Genomic DNA, 23,613 nt, shown 5'->3' on the forward strand with positions numbered 1-23,613 from the left:
CTTTCCTCTTCCTCCCAAAGTTTAACTGTTATCATGCTGCAGATACTTTCCTACTACAGAAAATGCCAGTTTCCCTTGTTTTGGTCTCTTCAGTTAGTTGTTAGGAATAACAAACCCATTACAGGCTAGGTGTGTTATCAGTTATGCACCTGTAATAGTTCTAATTAGTGAGTAGGGTCATAATTGTCACCTACTTCTGAATTGAATTCAAAAAAGCTTTTATTCATGTGTGATACTCCCAGTGATTCTATATTTGAGTTGATATGTCAAGTACTTAAATTCAGAGATCTCAGGAAAATTATTTTTTGAGAGAAAGGAAAGGAGTAATGCAGAAGTACTAAATCATAGAGTTGTTTTAAAACCAGGTAAGTCTAAGGAAAGTCATTGTTGTTTATAAAGTATATGTGTGCAAGCCAGATGCAGCATTTGGCTTGGCTTTCAGCAGCTGATTATTTTCAATGGTTTTGGAAGTCTTCTGTTTAAAAAGAAGAAATGTCCATAAAGAAGACATGCCACGTGATGTTCCTCTTATCAGTCTTAAGGGGTAATTTTGCTCAATTTTAAAAATATCCTTGCAGCCTACTGAGCATCTAATTTACTCATTTTCAACACCTGTGTGTTGCTACTTAAGCTGATGTTAATAACCAGAAACTGCTTGGTAGAGAATAGGAGCTGGAACAGCTGTCAAGCTTGGTCAAGCCACAGATGTCTCTTACCTGTCCATTAATCCTCTACTGGGAAAGTGTGTAAGAAATAAGGAAAATATAGATTTAACCATAGCTTTTAGAGGTGCACTAGGACTGTTGTACTTAAGGCCCTTCTTAAAACTCCTATATTTGACCTTCACAGTGTTCTGTGACAATGATTTTCCTTAACTTGATTGTGCCTTTTGTGAAAATACTGTTTGTTTCAGTTCAAACCTGCTGCCAGGCCATAAATTTCTCTAAGTTATTATACTTTGAGGAGAAGAGGATAATAATTCCATGTTCATTTTCCCATATCGCTTGTAATTTGTATACCTCTGTATATCCTTTCAGGATATACAGGATATATCCTTTTGGTAGTAGCAGAACTTTTGAGTACTGCAGCAATTGCGTTTATATACTCTTTGGAGCTTTGAACATACTGTCCATTGGTTTTCAAGTGCCACTTGCCACAGGTGACTCTGATTAAGCAGAGTTTTGCTTATACCTTAACTGTAGGAGTTTAGCTTATTTATTGTCATGTGGGCAGCTACAGCCGTTATCTGAAACACTGACCTTTGAGATAGAGTGTGGGGTAGGATAGAAGTGATCCTCTTGATGCAGATAGAAACTCTGACTTATCTGCTTGGTGTGTCTTGCACTTACTTCAGTGGGTAATGTCACTGCCAGACTCTGAAATAATTTTTTTTCTTAGGCTAAATTGGTGGGAACTGTGGTTTCTTCACTTATTTTTTTTGCCTAGAGGATTCCTGGGCACTGTTATTGCTGTTGGGCAATACTAATTTCTTCCTGCAGCACCGTACAGCTACAACTTGGTCTTTGAAAAAGGAAAACTGGATACTTAATTGTAGTAAAGAATTTTAGTCAACATTTTTTTAAGGAAAAAATTGCTTTCTGAGTTGTTAGTGTTTTTAGCAGAGAGGAGAACCTCATATAAGGAATTTTCAGGGTAATTTAATCTGTCTTTACTTTGTGGACAAAGCAATTTTGTACATTAGCAGAAGGACACTGATGAGATATTTTATGGTACAGCCACATATGTAATTATTGTTTTGGCTTTATTTTAAATTAGTGTGATAATTATATCGGCTGTGTGCGACATGATGGCCCTCTTGACACATTGTGATGCTGTGGCCAAGTCTGGCCCTGGGAGTTGTTTTGTTGGGGAGCGATCCCTTCCAGGGCAGCAGCCTCTGCTGTGCTGCAGGGTTTGCCTTGACTTTTGCTTCTCCTCATTCCTGCCTCATCCATGGCCATTTCAAGTAGAGTGTGGCAGCTTTTTTTCCATTAAGTCTGGGTTTTTTACCTCTGTTCAATGCAAAACAGGTGTATAATGTGGCTCAGTGGTGTGGACAGTGGCCAAATGGATAGATTGCAAATGTCTTTGGTTTGAGTTAGCTTATTTCAGCTCTCTTCCTAACCTGCTGGCAGACACTGGGCTGACCCAAGTCTTGATGTCAGTCTCTGCTTATTTTTCTTATTTACAAAATAGAGTTTTTAATTCTTGTGGTGTTTTTTAAGGAGTTTTGGGAAAAAGTCCTGTAATTTCTTTCATCTGGAGAAGGATGGGAAAACTCCTTAATACTAAAAGGAAAGAAGCACATGTGTCTGGTTTTCCTGGGACTGCTCAGCTGCTTGTCAAGACCCTGACTCAGGAAGCATTTCATGGTGCAGGATGATAATGTGTCTCCCAGTACTAATTCCTTACAAATACATCACTGTTTTCCACACTTTCCTGGACCTGTGGTATCTCAAATGTATTCCTGGGCTTCTGTGCCAAATCTAGAGGAAAGGATAAGGAGAGAACTGGTACAATGGCAGTTGTTTTTAGAGACTCTTCCAATGTGTTATAAAACTAAAGAATCATCTTATCTTTTGAAGGTCTCATACAGAAAAAGGTAGATGTTCAGATGCAGCAATGAATCATAAACATTCAAAGAGGACTGTTTGCTCATACTCTTCCTTCTCCCCATCACATCAAGCAGAACAATTGCCACCTTGTCAGCAATCTTCATTATCCTAATTGGTTACATATTATACTTTTCAGATGCATTTTGCTCATGCTCTTGTGCACTTTTATAAACAGCCACCGACTGAACCCAAGCTCTCTTCACCCTTGATGTTGCAGTAACAGGCACAGTTCCTAAGCAAGCACAAGCAGAATGTGAAGGTTCCTACAGCTGCACTTCAGAAAGTGCACCATAGCACCACAGAGATAACTGTTAAAAGTATAGGTCGAGGTAGGTTTTTTTTATTTTTCAGAGCTTTAATTAGGTAAAAAAAGTATATGCACTCCTCAAACTTCTGTTTGGTCATATGTTTTAAGATACTTGTGGGATTACGTTAAATATCCCTGAAGTTTTAACTTTACGGAGATTATGGATTAGTGATGAAACTCTGCAGGGCTAAATACACTAATTGTGCTGGCTCAACTCTTGAAATTATCCGGAAAAGTGCGGTGGTTATTTCCAACCATTAAACTTAAAACCCCGGCTTAAAGCCGGAGTGGGATGTTTAAACTTGTGTTGAGCAGTCTCTGAGGATTTTCACAGGAGAAAGTAGTTTTGCTTTACTAGTCCTGATAACTGTACTCCAGTATATTTGAAACACCTCTTTATTACACTAGATCAAGAATGTTCTGCTTCATTTAAGATAAAAAACATTTGCCAGGCTACTTGTAAGTGATTTGTAATCATTGTCTTCCTTAGTTACACTTAATTCCACACCTTGCTAAGCTGTCCTGTCTTTTAAGAGGTTTTCTGATACTGAGCTTCTGTCTACAGAGGATTGACTGATCTGTAGAACAGGCCACAGAAGGTCACAATTACAGTTTATTTTTAATGTTAGCTAAATTGCACAATGTGCTCATTGCGTAAGTTGGTACGGTTTTGGTTTCTCTACTGAAGGAATTACTACTTAGGATTAAAACCATATCCAAGTGATTTTTAAATGCAGAAAAAAAAGACATTTAATAAATATGCATCATAAGTAGCAATGTGGTTAAGGCTCCTAGCTTTCAAAAGCAGAATAATTTCTTGAGTTACAAAATGCTAGAGAGAACATTGCAGGTAGGTTAAAGTAAAAAACCAGAACAGTGTTACAAAGAAAATACTTTAGAATTTAATATCTAATTATTAATAGATTTAAAAATTTATAATGAAATGGTTGAATGTCAGAGATATATAGATAATCAGGAGACTGAAACTCATCTTAAACATAATTATGCCAGACAAGCTGAAAACTAATGACATTCAAAACTGCAAGATGTGTTGATTTTTTTGAGTTTTTTTTTTTTTTTTGGCAGTGTTTAGGTTTTTGTGGTGGTTGGTTGGTTGGTTTGCTTCCACTGATTTTTCCAGTGATGTTTTTTAATCATCTTCCACTGATGGCAGGTCAAGTACAGAGTTAAACCCTGCTCTTCCAAAGGAAATAGAAGAAAACTGGACAGTGTTTCATCTGTAAGGTCATCTGATGTCATTTGATGGACTTGTCTATTAGAAAAAATTTACTGTGTATGGTGAAGAAAACTTATGCTCTGCTTTTCTTGGTTTCTTTAAATGCTGTTTATTACTTGAATGGAAGTAAAGAGTGAAATAATAAGGGGAAAACTGGCATCATTTGCCAAACCCTTTGATACCAAACACATGGAATTTCTCTGTCTGTGTTCCCTTTAGGTGGCTCTGATAGTTGGCGAGGAGTAATGCTGCAACTTGCACAGCAGTCTTACTTTCTTTACAGTTTGCAATCTCTTCTGAGCTTTGTTTTGCACGTTGCTGCTTGCAGTTTGTTAAAGGCTGTGAAATGATGCCCCGCAAGTTTGGAGCAGCATGTTGTGCTAGAATGCTTTTGGGGAGGAAAGAGGAGAATGGGGAAATGTGTGGTCATAATTCTTTGGACTGTACCCAATGTCCTTGCAATAAGTCGGCATGAAATTGTAAGGATGTACTCATCTATTCAAGGCCTACTTCAAAATAATTGCCTTCGTATTATTCTGGAAAAAGTTAAGTGTTTTCTGAGCGATATCTCCTGTGTCTATAATTGCGTGCAGCATCTATTTTTCCTGTTCAGTTTCAGGTTTTGTAGGCATACGACAGGTAGCCAACGAATCTTCCAGCGTATACTGAAGTGTCACTGTGGATCCAGATTTGAAATAATGTAGAACTTTGTGCCTCTTAAATTTAACTTTTTGGAGGTTTTGGTGAGCACCACCTCATGCTTTAACGAGGTCCAAAATGCACTGAAGAGCTGTCATGAAAGCTGGTATCTGCAATCATGGGGCTTTGTTGGCTCTGATGGACCTCATGTGATGTACTTGTGCTGTGAATACATTACCTCTTTACCATACTGGGCACTTGCAGGAAGTTACAAAAGCCCTGATAGTTGATTTGATTTTAATCAGAAACTTTTGTTCCCCAAAGGCGACAAATGTTGTCGTGGTTTAATCCCAACTGGCAACTAAGCACCACGTAGCCACTCGCTCACTCCTCCCTGGTGAGATGTGGGAGAATCGTGAGACTAAAAGTGAGAAAACTCATGCATTGAGATAAAGACAGTTTAATAAATAAAGCAAAAGCTGCTCACACAAGGTGAGCAAACCAAGAATTAATTCACTACTTCCCATGGGCAGGCAGGTGTTCAGTCCCCTCCAGGACAACAAGGCTACATCACGTGTTACGGTTACTTTGGAAGACAAACTCCATCACTCCGAATGTCCCTCCTTCCTGTATGTTTCCCAGCTTTTATTACTGAGCATGATGTCATATGGTGTGGGATATCCCTTTGATCCATTGGGGTCAGCTGTCCCAGCTGTGTCCCTTCCAGCTTCTTGTGCACCCCCCAGCCTGCTCTCTGCTGGGGTGGTGTGAGGAGCAGGAAAGGCATTGTCTGTGTGTAAGCACAGCTCAGCAGTAACTAAACCATTCCTGTGTTCTCAGCACCATTTCCAGCACAAATCCAAAACATAGACCCATACTAGCTACTGTGAAGAAAATTAATTACATCGCTGCCGAAACCAGCACAGAATGAAACCTGAAGACTTTTTCAAGTTAAAGTAGCAATAACTCTTCTCCTTGATCATGCTATTAAAAACTAAAGGCAATTACTTAACAGAGTTTGAAAATGCTTAGAACTTTGGAAATACTTAAGAAAGTAACTATGAATAATGTAGCTATTTTTAAATGAAGAAGGTTGTTCTCATAGATAATGTCATCTTAACATAATCTTTTTTCCGCTTCTTTCTACTGGCTGGATTTTTAAGCTGTTGCTGTTTCCACATAATGAGGGAAAATGGGAATCCACATATACTGTTCAGGATGGCAGTCTTGGTGCATCGATACTGCATCTGTAGCTCTACATTAGGGAACTGTAACTGAGACCAGCTGCTTGAACCGCATGTAGACTAGTTCCTTTATTATAATTTGGTTGAAAGCATGAAATCTATACTTGACTGTACTGATTCCATCTCTCTTTCTACTGTGATGCCTCTGACAGGTTTTACATTGACATTCCTTCTCTACTCCTGATCGAATTCATAGGGAGAATCTGTATCATTAATTCATAGACTCTAAGGTGTATTAGATTTTCTAGGCTTGTAAAGATATTTGTTTTCTTTTTACTTTTAGATTTCTGGTTCCATAACTAATGCAAATCAAGGAATTGCTCTTAGCAGGGACAAGATATAGACATTAAAAGATGTAGCAGGAGTTCAAGAAATAGAAAGGGCTTAGCTAGCTATTAGGTAGAAGAAGAAAAACAACTAATGAAATCTCATGCCTACAAGGACATATACCCTAGTGGTACATGGTGAATTATTCCAGTTTTGGTGTTCTACATTGGTGGTCATTCTCAACAGCAAATAGGTGCCCCAGGAAGCCATCACTTGTTAATTTAGTGCTCTTCCCTAAGATATAGTGCTTAATAACTACGGTGCCCCAAGGAAAGAGTTAGCAAAAGTGTTTGCAGATGTTGAAGGAACCAATCAAGCAGTTATCAAAGAGATGCTAAGAGGTGCATCTAGCAGAGATGCTGGATGAGGAGAGCTTGACAAATGTTCAGACAGTCACACTAAACTGATTATCCATGTCAGAATAGTCCTGTGGCATTTGGCAGCATTGTAATCGGGGATTTGAAAGCGATTACCTTGCTGAATTAAAATGTTGAGACCAGCATGGGAGGGAATACATCCTGCTGCAGTTTTGTGTATTTAAGATTTGGCATCTGCCTTATCTACATAGGTAGCTCGTTCTATTAGCAGTAGGAATTCCAGATGATTTTGTTTTGTTTTGTTTTTCAGAAAAGTGAAGAACAGTAGTATGTAAGTATTCTACTTTTTGTAGTATTTTCAAAGCTTGGACATTGATACAGACTTTTTTTGATGATTTTTTGAAGCACCTTCAGGTGTTTTCATAAATCGCTGTTAAATAAATGTTCTTATTGGAAGAATTCCACACAAACCCTTTTCTCTTAAGAACAATTGACTGCTGTATATGAGCAGCACTTGAGATGTTCAAAAGCCACATGTGGCTCAGGGAACCTGGACTGTTGTCATCTGAGCTATGTGTTTGATACTTTTGATTGTGGTGTACATATACATACATATACAAACATATACAGGTGAGAGAACTCACATTCTTTCATTTCATTTCATTTCAATGTAAATTTGAGTGTGTTCATCATCAGTAATTAGCATGAAATTTAAGAATCTCTCCTGTTATTGAAACTAATATTCATGTATGTGTGTTTATTGAAAGAAAATTAGATTGATCCCTCCCCCCACTTTTTTGTCGCTGTCTTCATTAGTGTGTTTTTGGTTTGCAGCAAACCTCCTGGCGTGTCTGTAGGCAGCACAATGCATTACTGAACAGATGCCCAAATTAATTTGCGTATTAGAAGCATGAGTATGTAGCTGTGCTTTTGTGCGACTCCATCCAGATCAATTCGTATGTAGGCAAAGCTCAGTGCACGTGGTAGCGTTGTACAGTCAGCTTTGGCCATTCTGCATTAGCAAAGTTGTATGACTGTGTGTGTTTTATGTTTCTAAAAATTCTGCCTATTTAGAAATGTAAAAGGTGAAAAAATTTTAAGTGGCACTGTAAAACAAAACAAAGACTTTTTTTCCATGAAGTGCTGGAAAACTTGCTGTGAGTTTGCGGACACTGACTTTATGGTTCACATAAAGCCTGGTTAGGCAAATTCATAGAAGAAAAATCTATTAATGGTTGTTGAACTCAGAAATACCACGTCTGCCTCAGGAGATCCCTAAGCCACAAAATACTGGGAGCTGTAGCACTGAGTGCTTGCATTGCTTGCCAGTGGTCAGTAGCTTCAGAAATGAGTTTGCAAACAGTATCCTGGCTAGAGTCATTGCTCTGATTTTTTTTTTTTAATGTCTGTCCTAACGATGTGCTCTCTGTAATGTTGCATTTTCTGCAGCTGCTTAAAGTGCCAGATGTCTGTTGTATTTAATATCTATAAATACATATCAAAGGATAGTTTTTTACATTTCTGCAGTAAAGACCACTGAATCAGAACCTTTGTCAAAGGTAATATGTAATCATTATGCAGCAGCTAAAAAACTGCATGAAAACAAGTACAGTTTTCTACTATAAAGAAAACATGCAACAGTAAATTATTATTTTAACTAAACTCAATTATATCTTTTTAACATCATCATTAACAATATCATTTACTATAGCTTTTCTGATTTTTATTTTTAAACTGTTGAATAGAAAAGAAACCCCTTGAGATGGTTGTACCTGAAACTCTCAATTTAGTGAAAAAATTGCAGTTTAAGTCTAGAGTAAAAACTTTTAAAATTTCTTTTGCCACTGAGAGGACCTGTTTTCAATTATAGCAGATAATATCTAGAATCAATAATAGTTTCTGGTCGTCTGTTAGGAGGAAAGGAACAACATTGTCTGCCTCATTAGTTCTTATGTGCAGATATCCAGTTAATTCAGACATTAAAATTTTAAGAATATAACCCTGAGCAAAACTTTGAAGTGGGCAACCTACCCCTATTACCACCTAATCAATTCCTTTTCTGTCAGAGCATCTTGCTCTCTGTTGAAACCAGTCCCTCTGACACAGCATTCCTACCCTCCAAATCTGTTATTTTCCTGTGTGTGTTTACAAGATTTCTGTGTCGTTCAAATGCTGCCTCTGATAGTTGGGGCATCATGACTTAGAGCACTGAGCTGGAGTCTATTTTTCACTCCAGCATTTAGCATGTACAGTATGACCAAGTAATTCTTAAAGTAATTACTAAAATAATTTAAATTTTTCTACCCCATGTCCTTTCTCCTTGCTCTTTCTTCAGTTTTTTATTATGTGAAACCTGAGTCTACTATTGTAGTACAAATGCTCAGTTTTGAGGTATTAGTAGTTGCTGTAGATGTTGCTTCTGCTGCTGTTGATTGCTTTATATGCGGGAGTGTATGTCCAGCTACTCAGCCAGGAGCTGCAGTGTACAGTTTGTCTCCTCTCATAGTGTTGAGCCCAATTTTAACTTGTGATGGGGGGCATTTTGAGCACCATGTCACATTGCACTCTTTGTGGGGAGCCATTTTCATCTTATAAACAAGAAGTCAAGCCAGCCATGAAACCCAGAGTGCTCCCGGTGAGTCTCAAATGCATCTTTTTGCAAGTAGAAAAGGATGAGAGCAGAAAGATGAAGTTTCTCTTGAGAAGCTGAATATAAGAGCTCCCTCAGATTATTCTCTTTCCTCTTAATGGCAATGGTAGTCTAATAGGAAGTTAATGATTAGAAAGCTCTTTCCAATTATTCTCACAGGTCCTTGTAGTGAAAAACTTTGTGAAGCACATAGAAAGGATGTCTCATGAGGTCTTATGTCACATTCTCGATTGAACTGACTCTGTTCTACTGAAATATAGAAGAAGAATATCAAGAAAATATTAACATTTTTGATTAATTTCAGCAGTTAATCACAGATAGGCAACAACTCGCTATCCCATACAGGTTCTTCTCTTTCTGCTTATCTCTCCATAGTTCTCATGGAAATGGGTTGTTTCATACCTTGGGATTCACTGCACCTGAGATACCCGAGAAATTTTAAACTTGGTGTTAAATTCAAACCTGCTTTAATATTGCATGTCACTGTAGTTCTCACCATATGATTTCATCTTCTGTATAGATTAGGTTTTTGTATCCTCTGTTGTCTTGCTTTCTTATCTTGTGAGTACCCTTTGGCAGCAAGAAAGTATCTAATAATGCCAGCAAGCTGCTGTATTTGAACTCAGTTTCTAAACCACTTCTGAGAATATATCCTCCTACAAACTTTTATTGTGGAGTTCCTCATTCCTCCCATGGGCAGGAGGTGATTGAAGAGGGCATCAATCACTATACCCTGTGCTTGAAAAACAAACAGGTCATTTATATGACCTACAGTTACTAAAATGACAAAAAAAAAAGTGTCTAGATGTAAGTGCTTTTGATATGTATCTTGCTGTGGCTGTGAAAACACGTCTGCGAAGAGTGCAGATATTGGTAGGTGAGCTATATTCAGAATGGATTTCTCTATTCTTTTCTGACCTCCTTTTCTAAGGTCTCTGCTATCCAGTTGCAATGGAAGTGAGAAAAGGTGATAATCACACTAGCTACTGGCATTGTAAGAATGAAAGAGGTGCATATTTGACCCATGTGGCTCAGTGAATGCTGTCTGTATAAATAGTCCAGTTACTCCAGTTAGGTTGAGAACACCTCAGCCACAGTCACCAGAGAGTGAGTAATTTTATACTTACTACTATGAGGAGAAGGAAAGAAAGAGCATCTGCAAAATGTTTCAGAACAATGTGATCATTGGAGGAAGGGGCAGGAGGTTCAGTACATCAAATCTGTATCATGACTTGGTTAAGAACCCTGTGTCTTGGCTTGCTAAATCATGGGAACTTCTCTGGTGGAACTTTATCTACCTCCTTCCACAACTTCATTGTTGTCCTCTCTTCAGTCTACTTATGTATATACCCCACAGATATATCAAGAAGACATGAATAGCCACCTTCTGACTCGGTCCTAATTCTGTAACATGACTTGATCAGTAGAAAACTAGCTGAGTAAACATTTCCGTGATAAGTTCATCTGTGGCTTTGCATTAAATTCTGTGCTGCTCTGCAGTGCACTTTCTTTTGTTTTGAGTGGCATTGCTGAAGGCCACAGGCTGCCTGTTTTGAGCCTGACCTCACTGCAAGACATCTGTAAGAATCCAGCCAGGGTTTTGCAAGTCGATCAGGTGAATGTGCTGGCTGGGTTGTACAGGTGATGGGATGCCCTTGTTTCTTTGTTTCTTTTTCTGGTACCCTGCAGGCCATCCTTCTAGAAGTTATTTCAAGGTATAATTCGTTTTTTCTTCTATATGGGCTCTGAAATGAATTCTAGTTATTTTTTACACTGTGTCAGATTTCAGTCTTTTTTGTCCTAAAAGTTATTTTTGAAACTTCACTTAAAAAAAAAAAAAAGACAAAAGAAAAAAAGATCTTTAACAGATCTAGTAACTAAGTAATAAAAATTGAATGTCACAGCAAAATTGGATCATAACAATGTGACAGGATATATTGACTCTTAAGAAGAAAATTACTGTCATTCTTTTTATTGCATGGAGTTTAAAAATAAGACATCTCACAACTGTGATAACACACAAGGGTTTGGTTTGGCTTTGCATGCTAGTTCTGGTAATTCTTGAGGTTTTTTTTCCAGTGGCTGTATGTATGTGCTAGTTCGGCAGGCTTCAAAATTCACTTCTGTTTCTTGAAGCTAGAAAGGTGACCAGAATTACATTGGTCATTCCAAAGCTACAGAGTAGATGCACATTGTGTTGATATTCAGTGGGTGGGGTGAGGAAGGTGTGTTTTTACTTTAATCTCTTCATACTTAATAAACTGTTTTACTTTTTAGATCCTTGTATAAGAATTAATTGAAAAATTCTCATTTTTCAACTTCTAGACAAACTTTTTCAATGTAAAAATTCTGTCTTGCAACCAACCCTCTTCAAAAATGGTATACTTGATTATGGTGGTGAAGCAGAAGTAACTCTTTTTATTTCAGTGTGCTTATCTCAGGGTATTTTATTTCTATGTAAATAAATACCTTGGAGAACAGGATGAGCACCAGACTGAATAGAGATTGATGCAATACACATGCGTTGGGGAAAAAAAACCCTCAATGCTACAGGTACTGCTCAGATGTTATATCGAACTCTTACAGACTGACCAGACATGTAATCTCACAGGCTCTTATCAAAGGGACAGATAAAGACTGTGGGTTACACACAGTGATGATTTAGAGATGATTGAAGTGATGATTTAATTTAGTGAGTTTTGAAGCCTTCAGCCTCTGAAGAAAGATTTGGCAAAAAAGTACTTTTTTTTAATACGCCATCCTGTAGTATAAACCATATCCTGTTGGTTCACTCTTGAAATCTGGAACTTTCTGGCAAAGATTCACAAATGAATTTTCAGTTTTCATGGCTGCTGACAGCTAATCTCTCCTGCTACCTTTGACAGACAATGTCACAAGCACAAGTGGTGGATGACAGGTTATATTGTGTTTGAGCATATTTTCTGCCTGTGGAGGGGGACACCTCCAACAGCAGGCAAGAGCCACTAAAATGGATTTTTGTGATTCAAAATCTTGAAGGTCATTTGGTGGAAGAATAGTTACTTTACCTATATATCTGCACCCATGTGGTTTCCTTTTGGCTTTTATGTGTGAAGATTTTTTTTCTCATGCCTTGAAGTTGGTGTGTTTCTTCACTTTGCTGTGAGATTTGGGATTTCCTATCTAGATGGATAGATATTTGATAGCAGCAAGACTGCTGTTAGGCCACCAAGTAACTTTGTGCATCATACCCTACTGGTATTGGTAGACTCTTTTGCTCATCAACTTCAAAATTAAGCTCCAAAACAATGATGCAATACAGAGAATCAAAATCACTATTGCTTGCTCTCATGACCTGAATTGGGCATTTTTTTTATTTCAGAATTTCAAATACAGTAAGCGCAGGGTTGAATAGCTGAATTGCTATCTAGTATGTTAGTGGATTTTTAGCATTGGTAGGAATAAGCATTTTGAGGGGCTTTGGGGTATTATATTTTGATTCTGAGTGGAAAAAAATAATAACATAAGCCTTAGAAGTTGACCACTGTAAGTATTTGGGAACATCGCCGCTCTGGTGGATGTTTTGTTTCTGAGGCACATTTTGTCTCCAGTGGGGGAAGCCCATGTCTGTAGCTCCTGGCCCGGCCTGAGGCTGCAGGGGAGACCTTCTGTGCACTTAACAAATTTCAGTGAAAAATACACTTTGCTGGTCTCCACCCCCTTACCATTTCCTTACATTTGGGATTACATGGAGTGTTGGGTCTATGGCATCCGTTAAGTGAATGTGAAATAAGGTTTTCCTGTTGTGGTTTGTGGATGGTATAGATGGCAACGAAAAGTGTTGATGCTTGCAGACTTCTGAGGTTGGATATGTGTTAGTGTGAGCATTTGGAATAAAACAGTTTCTTTCCCATGAGGTAGTTATGGTCTAGCTAACAGTGTTATCAAGTACAAGCTTTCCATTCATGATTAGTAATTCTGTAAGTGTTTTGGGTTTTTTCCAAGTCCTATATTGTAAGTTTTCTGCTCATAGAAGTTGCTTAACCTCTGATTGTTTCTACAACTTGTTAAATTTCAGTAAGTCTGTTCATTCTAACATTTAACTTCCTGTGTTAATATACTGGTTTTGTTAACAGGAGGAATAATAAACTAAATTTTAATTGTGCAAATAATTGAAATTTACTGTCTTTTTCAGTAATAGCTGGTTTTCGAGGGACAGTCCCACATGGCCTATCACTGGAGATTGGAGACACTGTTCAGATATTAGAGAAATGTGATGGTGAGTTCACAAGCTGGAATTCCAGTGATAATGAGCTACTGTATACTATTGATTTGAACCTCATTACTATTCATTTATTTTCTTAAATTAGCACATTTTTGAAGTCAGTGATATAACACATTCCAGCCTCTTTTTTAATTTTTTCACAATTCCAATGAGTTCTAATCCCTATAATAATTAATTTGCAGTTCATTCTTTTTATTTAATCTCTCAGTTTAATAAACATTCACAGAGGATTAACAGTTAAAACAGCAAGGAGTTTTCAGTTTAATTTTTCTGCTTTCTTAGTATTTCCATGAGAAGCCTGGCTGCCATCAAGACTGTTTCAAATTAATTCAAAGTCATCAGTTTAAATCTTAAAACAGTGTAAACATTCTTTTCTGCCTCTGTTCTGAGGTAAAGAATGCTAATAGGATTTTAGCAGATGTCTGCTACTAGTGTAACATGGTTTTCATGATTTCCCTCCTTATTACATTACCTAAGGCTTATCTGTCAACATAATTTTTTTTATCATTTAGGATTATATAGGTATTTTTTGGTTTCTTATCAGGGTTATTTACTTTTAGTCTTATAAGAAATTTTCTTATGAAAGGGATAGGACTATTGAATCAGGCATATTATGAATTTTGTAGAGTAACGCCATCGATAAATTTAGAACACGAAGTCCAAAAATTACTTGTAAATGTTTACAGTGAATATGAAAACATTCCCTTTTATCTATAGTGGTGCCTATTGCAAAATATACCTGGGTTACATTGTAAGTAACACCTGGGGATACAGGGTTAAAGAGTAATTCCCAAAAATGTGTGAATTAAGACATCTGATTGTGAGCTGGTTTAAACAAAATACCTTTTATTATATGGAAAGTATTTGAAATGAGCGCAGTCTGACAGCACTGCGTAATTGTCATATCTTTCCAAAATGGAAAAATGAAATCTGTTTTACATATGGAAATCATTTGCATAGTTTAAAAAGCAAAATGTTCTTTCTTTACAGGCTGGTACAGAGGATTTGCCTTAAAAAACCCCAATGTTAAGGTAAAAGTCAATTGCAGTTTTGAATTCTATGGCAAAAACGTGTATTTACTTTTTAAAGGTTTATAATCTTCATGTAAGCATATAATTTTTACGCTTAAAAGAAAACTAGAGCTTAGTATATTACTGATATTGCTTTAATTAGATTTGGACATGGATTACACCGAGGCTATGGTGAATTTTCTTTTATTTCTGATTTTAGATTGTGATCTCAGAGAAAGCTAAATTGAAAGGAAAAGACTAAGGAGAACACAAATTTTAAGTACTACTTGAAAAGTTGTTTAGACTGTGCCTATATTTCTTTGTTATGAATTAATTTAGAGCAGCAAGTGGAGATAGCTAGTTTATAGGAGCCACATGCATTGCATCAGTTGAATAAAAGATTTGTATTGTTATGTGAAATATATGCTTCATTTTATTTTTGTGTGGTCTTTGATCTCCGTGGTAGTATAGCTGATAGTACTCTAAACCAGACTTGACTGATTTATTTTTTTCTGCATTCAGACATGACATATGAAATTCATATTTCAGCATTTGTTCATGTTGAATATGTTTAGCTTTATTATTTGTCTTTCTATCTTCTTAATCTCTCCTGTTGTGACTGTAAAGATTTTGATTTTCATATGGGAAACCATTTCAAGATTCCCTTTCTTTTCTCAATACTGTACTAGGGTTTTTAGTCTTATTAAAGCCATTGAAGAAATATCTTAAATCATTTGTTGCTCCTTTAAATCACATTGTAAGCTCCACTCTTTTTTTTTTTCCTCTCTTCATTTCCAAGTCTCTTCAGCTGCAGAATGTGGCACATATACATTAATTCCAAAAGTTTCTAGGGGCTCACATTTTAAGTTGTTGGCCTCTTGTGCCTTGGCTTGCAGTTGCTGATCACATAAATTTCCTTTGCTTTGTATGGGAGGTCAATGTGAACAATAAATTTAGCCACAGAGTCTAATCTGATGTTTACTACTTTGACCTCAGTGATATATATTGCAATTTGATTTCAAAGACATGAGCAGTTGGGATTTGTTATTGCATCTTCTGTGTCTTTTGTTGCAATTCTCACCACATGCTTGCTGTCAGTCTTGCTTGGTGGTCTGTCAAATGTGTAGAGAGAAGTTATGAATAGGTTTTCTAAACATGGCTTGATGTGTGAAGAAATGAGATATCTGTTTTCTGCTTTCCTAGTGTGAATGCAAACAGTTTTCTGAATTATATTTTTGAAGGGAGTCTCTCCCAAAGTAAAACAATAAGAGCACCTTGTAACTCCGCTTGTTCTTGGTATTTCTCGAGCAAGATTCTTCCCTTGTTATTCTGTCAATTTTGTCACTCAAAGAACTAGTGTGTGGCAGCTGGTCTGCAGACCATGCACATGTGCAGCCATCTCCTTTCTGGCCCATCGTTACAACTGCAGGGCTGTGCATCTGACTGTCCTTGGGAGATGTTCTTCTGAACTGCTTTACATTACTGAGGAGTAAGAGCATTCATAAGGGCAATTGCCTCTGCATAGATGTTGTTTTGTCAAAGGTCTAACGTCTGTTTGGGTTAAAAGAAAATGGGGCACTGTCATCCCAAAGGAAGGCTTTATACAGCTGGTCTTATAAAGAAGAACATATATGTATTTTACCTCACTGCATTATGTGACGAGCTGTAGCATTTGCATTCCCAGCCAGAAACTTGAAGTTGAGTTACTTAATTTTGCTTATTGTTCTTATTTATGAAGGTTAGTGCTCCATAAGAGCAATATGACTGTTGCAGCACTGCTGTCCATTCAAAGAAAGAGGGGAAAGCCATTAAATAACTAGAAAAGGACCACCCTCGTCAGGACACTGAGGCTCTTTGGTAGGCATCTACCACAGCAGGGCATAGTAGCCACCAAAGACTTTATTTTTACTTTCTTGAACTTTCATTGAACTTTCATTTACTTTAATTGAACTTCATTAACTTTATTTATTTTGCTTTATTTTGAAAATCCCTGTCTGAAGACACTATTTTTAAGATGCTGTTGGTAAGATGTTACCCCTCCCAGCTGATCTGTTTCTTGTCAAGATGGGAGTAATTAATAAACACCTCTAGGATAAATGAGTTCTCAAGCAATCTCTTACATGTTCTACACGTGTTTATCTTATTTTCTGAAGTATTGAAGGATTAAAACTCTACTGAATATATAATTTTAGTTTCTCTATACTGAATATATATTGCATTCTGTTTTTGTGCGTCTGTGTTGGTAATTATTGAGACAGCTTTTAATTCAGCACACATTTGCACATTAAACCTCGTATAAAGGGATTGTTTTATTATTTTTACTTAAACTACTCTTTTTTTTTTTCAGGGCATATTTCCCTCCAACTACATTCACTTGAAAAATGCGTGTGTTAAGAACAAAGGGTAGGTGAAATGTTACAGATTCAAATGTTTAAACATGGTCAGTTACTTGTACTAAAGATCTTTTCTTTATAAGGTAAAGTGGTGCTTTTGTTACAGTATTTTACAGCTTACTGCTACAGGGACTTGAAATTGTTGTCCTTTGCTAACCTGATACTTCTACATTGTCATAATATTGGAGTGACATTCTGAAAAGACAGGACAATTGGGAATATCAGTTTGTATTGTCTAGAGGAAAGAGAAAATGACTGAATGTTTTCACTTCCTATTGTTAAGTTTGGCTGAAGAAAGGTATTGCCCTAATTAGAAGAAGTTATACTGTACAAAAGCTGGCTATTAATCTGCTGTTTAGGATTAGTTGTTTTCTATGAGGACAGCAGCTGTACAATGGCAGACAGATGACACTTCACAGAAAAAAAGGTAAAATAGTGTATCAGTTCAATGGGAAAAAAATTAACCAAAACTGTAAATGAACAGATTGTTTTTTCCTTTACTTCTTCAGGTGATAAAGAGCCAAAATTTATTTTTTTACAACTGATCTCTTTTCATTTTCAGAAGAGTTAATGCAAACCAGAACAATCAGTTAAAACTAGTTTTAAAATTTTGGTTTGGAACTCAAATCTTCTGACTAAAAGAGACAGATTTTTTTTTTTTAGATGTAATACTTTTCTTGACAGTATCACTTAAAAAAAAATGAGATCTTAGTTCAGCGTAGTTTTTTCCCAAGTTTTACTTAACCTGGGGCAATTCACATTGGGTCATTTATTTAAGTGTATTGATAGACCTGAGATGTAAAAGTTTGAAACCTGTTTAAGACATTTCTTGTCATAATAGATGGAGGCCTAAACATCAGGTGCAGGTGACCTTTATTTTGGGAGCATGAATGAGTGAGTAGAAGGTCCATATTTCATGATGGACAAAAATAATCACGAAGACTGTAATCATATTTTAAAAAAAAAGTCTCACTCCCACAGGTAAAAATGGCTTCACATAAACAGTCTGTTTTTTTGCTGTGGAGTGCAAGCCATGTGATTTGTCATGCCCTCGGATCCCTTCTCCTTTAAAAGTGGTTGTAGTTAAACTTGAATGTTCAGGGAAGTAAAATTTTTGTTATTCATCACAATAAAACAAAGCTTAAAGATGGAATAATTTTTGTTAGAGGACGCCATGACAGGATTTGCAGAATATTCAATCTCTGCCTGTATTTTCTTTGTTAGTCTGTGTTTCTGTTCAGGCCATGTGCCCTACAGTGCATCATGGGCAGGGGCTGTCACTTTGGTAAGTTAATGTGATAAGAGAGAAATGGTAACATGAGAAAAATAATCCAGTCATGAATGCAAACCTTTGAAAGGTTCTGTGTGCGAGAACCAAGTGGTAGCGGTGATGGTGTGCATAAAGTGATGGCGTGGTGGAGAGTTTAGTCTTGACCAAATCAACCCAGCTCTTTCTTGGCCAGCATCAAGTCACTAAGGACTCACTCACACTGTACTACTCTCCTTTTGATTTTTTATATCCTCTTTCAGTTGAAAGACTGGCATTTTCTGTCTTCTGTAAGCAGAGATGTAAAAAATAGTGGCAACAATCCCTGTTTTGGAGTCTAAGCTAAAGCGGCAAGATACCTTTGGAAACTGTGGACATTACTCTGCTATGAAAGTGTTTTTTGACATGCTTTTCTCATAGTAAAAAAAACTCACCTTGACTTCTCTAGGACCAAGAGTTTCCATGGATATTAAATTATTTTTGCCCAAGACTTTTTTCCAAGGAGATTAAATGAAATACACAAATAAAAAAAGTATCCTGGGCTGAAGGAGCACCCATGTAGGTTGATAGACAACACTCTTGGCAGGATGAAGTCTTTCTATTAGTAACTATAATGGTTTTTGTAATGCTTGTGTAATATCATGTGTTCTTCTGCATGTTACAGACAATTTGAAATGGTTATTCCAACAGAAGATTCTGTTATTACAGAAATGACATCAACTTTAAGAGACTGGGGAACGATGTGGAAACAACTCTATGTGGCAAGTATCCTGAGTAATGCTGCTTTGATTTAATACCAGCTCAAAAGATACACTGTATAGATGCTCTGGTTTAGTTTAAGTATATATTTCAGAAAAAAAGCATTCAATTTGTTTTTTAACTGTTCTAATTATGAAATAAATATGTCTGTTAATTTGTTCAAATCATTGGCTGCTACTGCTGCTAAACTTTAGCAACTTTCTGAATCTTCTCCAGCTTTATCGTGTAGCTGTTGGATCTAAGGTTTCCTTTGCTAAACTGAAGTGTTGGAAATAAGTGTAACAAATAATATTGCTATTTTATTGCAATACAGAAATATAGTATATTATTAAAAAAATCCTAGCCAGTTGATTTTATTCGTAGTCATCTTCTCATGGATCTTTATTTCCTCTTACATCCACACACTCACAAGCACTGAGATGTGTACATGTTATTTGACCAGGACCTCTTGTATATGGCACAGAGATCAAGGGATGCCAACTGTTGAGTCCTCATTGCTGAGAGGGAGGTTTGGGGGATGATTCTTGACCAGCAATAGTGAGCTGATTTTTGGATTTACTTACCACACGTTACAGAAGTGAATTCTGGTTTGAACTTCTTATTTCACACTTCTTAAGTCCCATGTTTCACATTTCTCTTGTTTTCCTTACCTGGTTATTTTATGGCTCTGGACTGTTTTTTCCCTCTCCTTGACATCTTAGAACACACAGAATGAAACTTGTTCAGTATCTCTCTTTATTCTGACTGAAATTTAGTGTTTCCTGACTGTTTTGCATGTTTTAACATTGTTTTTGCACATCATAATCTAAGCCATAAGAATTACTGCAATTTCATTTTTCCATGCCTACTGCTATTTCATTAACTCATTTTTTTAAATTTTCTCTTGACTGTAGAGTCATGTCTTCAAAGGCTTAACTAAAATATTTCAGTTTTAAATTGTGATTTACATCATGATATCCTTCCATTTTTAACATTTGACCTTCTAATCTACTACATTGAAACCAAACCGTGGTTTGGACGTGACAGCATGTGCACGCATCAAATGTAATCAAAACCTGTTCACTTGCATCTGCAGAGTCTCCAATTCCTCATCCTAAATAATTGCTGACTTGATAATTATGACTTAAATTGTCAGATGCCCTGCTGATACAGGGGCTGCTTCTGCTATGTAAGAAACAGCGATGATTGTGCCAGTGGACCTCCTACAAGCCAAGATGGTACAGAAGTAGCTAGTCTGCTACTTTTTGAGATATTTGTATGGATTATGTTCAGAGAGGCTGTTCCAAACCAGGTGACGGTTCTGGAAGTGCCTCTGCAAGTGGCACAGTTGCTAATTTGCTTAAAGTTTTCATACAGGAACCTACAAAATCAAGTATTTTTTGGTTGGATTCTAAGTAATATTTTAAACCTGACAGTGAAATTATAATTAAGCAATATGAACCTGTTCCTTGAGAAACAAGAGCATTTATTCAAAGCTTGTTTGAAATTTCTCTAGATTATAAAGGGGAATAGTTTTCTCAAATGTCTGAAGCACAGCTAAGTGTGATTGCTTTTTGCATATTAGCAAGTATATTGGTACATTGGTTACTCCTGATACAGAAGGAGCAAAAATATGATTACTTGGTGTAGAGACCTAAATCTATAAAGCAAGTACAGTTGCTTGCAGATCCACTCAGCATTTTGAGAAATGAGCAACTCATAGAAAAATTCTAAAGCTTTCTAAAGGATACCTGAAAATGTCATTTTGATCTTAATAGTCTTGTTAAACATTAGCATGTCTTTTGTATTCACTTCAGTAGAGCTTATCATCAGATACGGAAAACAAAGATGCACCTGAGTTAGTGTTGGTTTGATTTTGTTTGTTTTTTAACTGTAGAAATGAGATATTTATACACAAGTGTCTGATGGAAAACTTGTGAAAACATACTGTCAACCTACTTCACTATAATGTTCCTATAAAGTCTTTTTTGTCTCTTACTCCTTATTCAAGGACCTTTTGTATGACCTTTTTGTTGTGTGTGTTTGTTTGTTTTTCTTACAAAGTTCATATCTTCCTATTGTTCTTACTGAAGCTGTTTCTTTTTTGGCAACTTTTTCCTCACTGCTGTTCTTACTGTGTGTTCCAAATACACTGGCTTTCTTTTTTTCCGACAGAAAGCCAAGACAAGCAATAAATTAATGCCTATTTTATGGGCACACTTAGGCTTATGAAGTGAATGGATGTAAAATAAAGAGTAGTTTTATCAAATGCTAGTTTGTCAGGGACCTTGAAATATAGAAGCTATTAACAGAGAGTAATGGTGCTTGTAAGTGAATTTTAGCTTTTCAGAGTAATTACCAGCAGAAGTAGCTGAACTTCATTTTTATGCCATTTGTTCCTAGGAGGAAGGAAAAGGGAAATGGGCTTAGGGTTTTGGGCAAGAATTAGGAGAATAAATCTGACTAGAAGTGTTTTTTTTCAACTTTGTCTGATGCGTCACTTAAATGGAGGTTCCAGTAGTTTCCTTGAGCTAAAGTTTCTCAGAAAAACTGTCTCAAGTAAAACCACTTAGAAGTGGTGAAGGGACGAGTTAAAAGACCTTCTGTTTGGGAGGAAACTGTTATGGGAAATTGTTTATGCCCTTAACTAGTGTATAATTAGACTAGGAGGATGTGGTTTAAAAAGCCTTCGCATAATTTCTCCTATTTAACAGTTAGATGAAGAACAGCTGTCTGGACAAGAGGTTGTCTACAAGACACTGTTTATTTATGGTTAGACTGTAGAGTGTACAGTTATATCCATACAAGAAAAAGTTAAAAGAACATTAACACTCTGATTCAGCGTTTGAATACTAGGAGTTATTCCCTGTTGATCCCTTATGTGTGAGTTCAAATACTCTTGAATTGCCTGATCGTGTGTTCATTTTGGATGGGACAGCAGCTCTCGGAATAAAACAGTGCTATGGCATGAAACAATTTTTCTGTTGAATTTTTGTCATATATCACATAAATTAGACTGCATTAACATGAGACATAACCAATTGGAATGAAATTTTAGAGTGAGTGTGGTGCAAAGACAGGGTCTGTGGTATGCTCTGAAATTATTTTATATGCACACACATACATGCAGGTAAAATCATCACAGCACGATGGGGAGAAAAAGGGTCATGACTAAATAAGGCAATGAGGAAGTTTTCTTGATTTCTCCACCATATCTGTATATATTAGGATTATCAGCTTATGCAGTTGATGCAGAGGCAATTAATTTTTATCTCGCAGAGAAATGAGGGGGATCTCTTTCACCGACTGTGGCACATAATGAATGAAATCCTGGACCTGAGAAGGCAGGTCCTTGTCGGCCACCTCACCCACGATCGAATGAAGGATGTCAAGCGGCACATCACTGCTCGCCTGGATTGGGGCAACGAGTGAGTAAATACAATAATAAATTAAAATAATGCAATCTGATTGTAAGGTGTCAAGGTTTAAGGCAAGGCGGCAATAAACCGTGGCAGACGCTCCCTGTTATCCCTTCATTTCCCGTCACCCCTTCCTTTAGATTGGAAAGATAAGAGGAAAGGAAGAGAGACTTAGACTTCAAGTTGTAGAGTTTTAAGGGGTTTTACTAATGCTACTAATAAATAGGGAATATATACAAAACATACCAAACCAATCTCCGGTGCTGGATGTGGAGTTGGCGTCACTCAGCAGCAGAGCTGGGTGTGCGGAGCTGGCGGCTCCAGCTGCTGTAGCTCAGGCCCCGGGAGTCATGGGCACATGCACAGCAAACAGGGAACTGGCTGCAGGATGCAGGGCCTGAGGGCTGTGGATCACAGGCAGACAGACAGGGGCCTCTCTACATGCCGGCCATGGGCGAAGAGAGAATGACCCTCGTGATCACCTTTTTATATAGGGGGTGTGATGACTATGGGATGGAATACTTCCGTTGGTCAGCTCTAGTCAACCTGTTCCATCCACCCCTCGTCAAACACGCCCCTCTCACAACGGAACGTGGGAAAACTTATCAGTCTTTCTTAGCTACCATAGTAATAAATCTAAGCATGAGCTTCTTCAGCATTCTGTTGGTTCCTTATCAGCACCAAGTACAGCATCTGAGGAAAAATATGCAGGTTAAAACTCAGAAAAGTACAGCCACCTAGAAGAACTTAGCTGAAAGAAAAATCACTAAAGGAGAACTGGTCTTGTTTTTAACAAAACCAGGACGTAAGGCCACAGCTTTAGGCTCATTGTAGAATGTTGAAGTAAGGAGCAAACTTTTGATGGGTGTCAACTTTTATTTTGTAATGGACTTTCTCCTTTATTGTTTTTCTGTCCTCTGCTCTAACAGTGAAGTGTTACTTGCTGGTTTATTTTGCCTTTTTCTCTCAGTTTATTTTACATACAAGTGGTACTGTCTACAAGAACATATGCAGCACCCTTTTATATCTTCTTTAAAACACACCTGGCCAGATTCCTATGTGGCCCAGTCAGCACAGCTCTGTTGTCTTAACCAAAACTATATTGACTGACATTGCTTCTTTTATGAGTTGGGTCACACAATTCAGTTCCTCCTTGGGCATCTCTAACACACATCTTGCTACTATG

The 23,613-nt window shown here is 37.1% G+C and overlaps 1 protein-coding gene across 2 annotated transcripts in view; it reads left to right on the top strand.

Moving 5' to 3' along the window:
- Window positions 1–23,613, top strand: part of DOCK4 (dedicator of cytokinesis 4) — a gene marked incomplete at both ends in the record, with an annotated part of 231,610 nt that overhangs the window by 67,911 nt on the left and 140,086 nt on the right. For both annotated transcript variants that reach the window (XM_080361118.1, XM_080361119.1), the window contains 5 exons: window positions 13,511–13,594; window positions 14,591–14,631; window positions 16,958–17,013; window positions 18,935–19,031; window positions 22,288–22,436. In XM_080361118.1, coding sequence (XP_080217244.1) covers window positions 13,511–13,594; window positions 14,591–14,631; window positions 16,958–17,013; window positions 18,935–19,031; window positions 22,288–22,436 — 427 coding nt within the window. The remainder of the gene's footprint in view (window positions 1–13,510; window positions 13,595–14,590; window positions 14,632–16,957; window positions 17,014–18,934; window positions 19,032–22,287; window positions 22,437–23,613) is intronic.

The sequence above is a fragment of the Nesoenas mayeri genome (assembly GCF_963082525.1).
Source record: "Nesoenas mayeri genome assembly, chromosome: 1".
Taxonomy (NCBI): Eukaryota; Metazoa; Chordata; class Aves; order Columbiformes; family Columbidae; genus Nesoenas; species Nesoenas mayeri.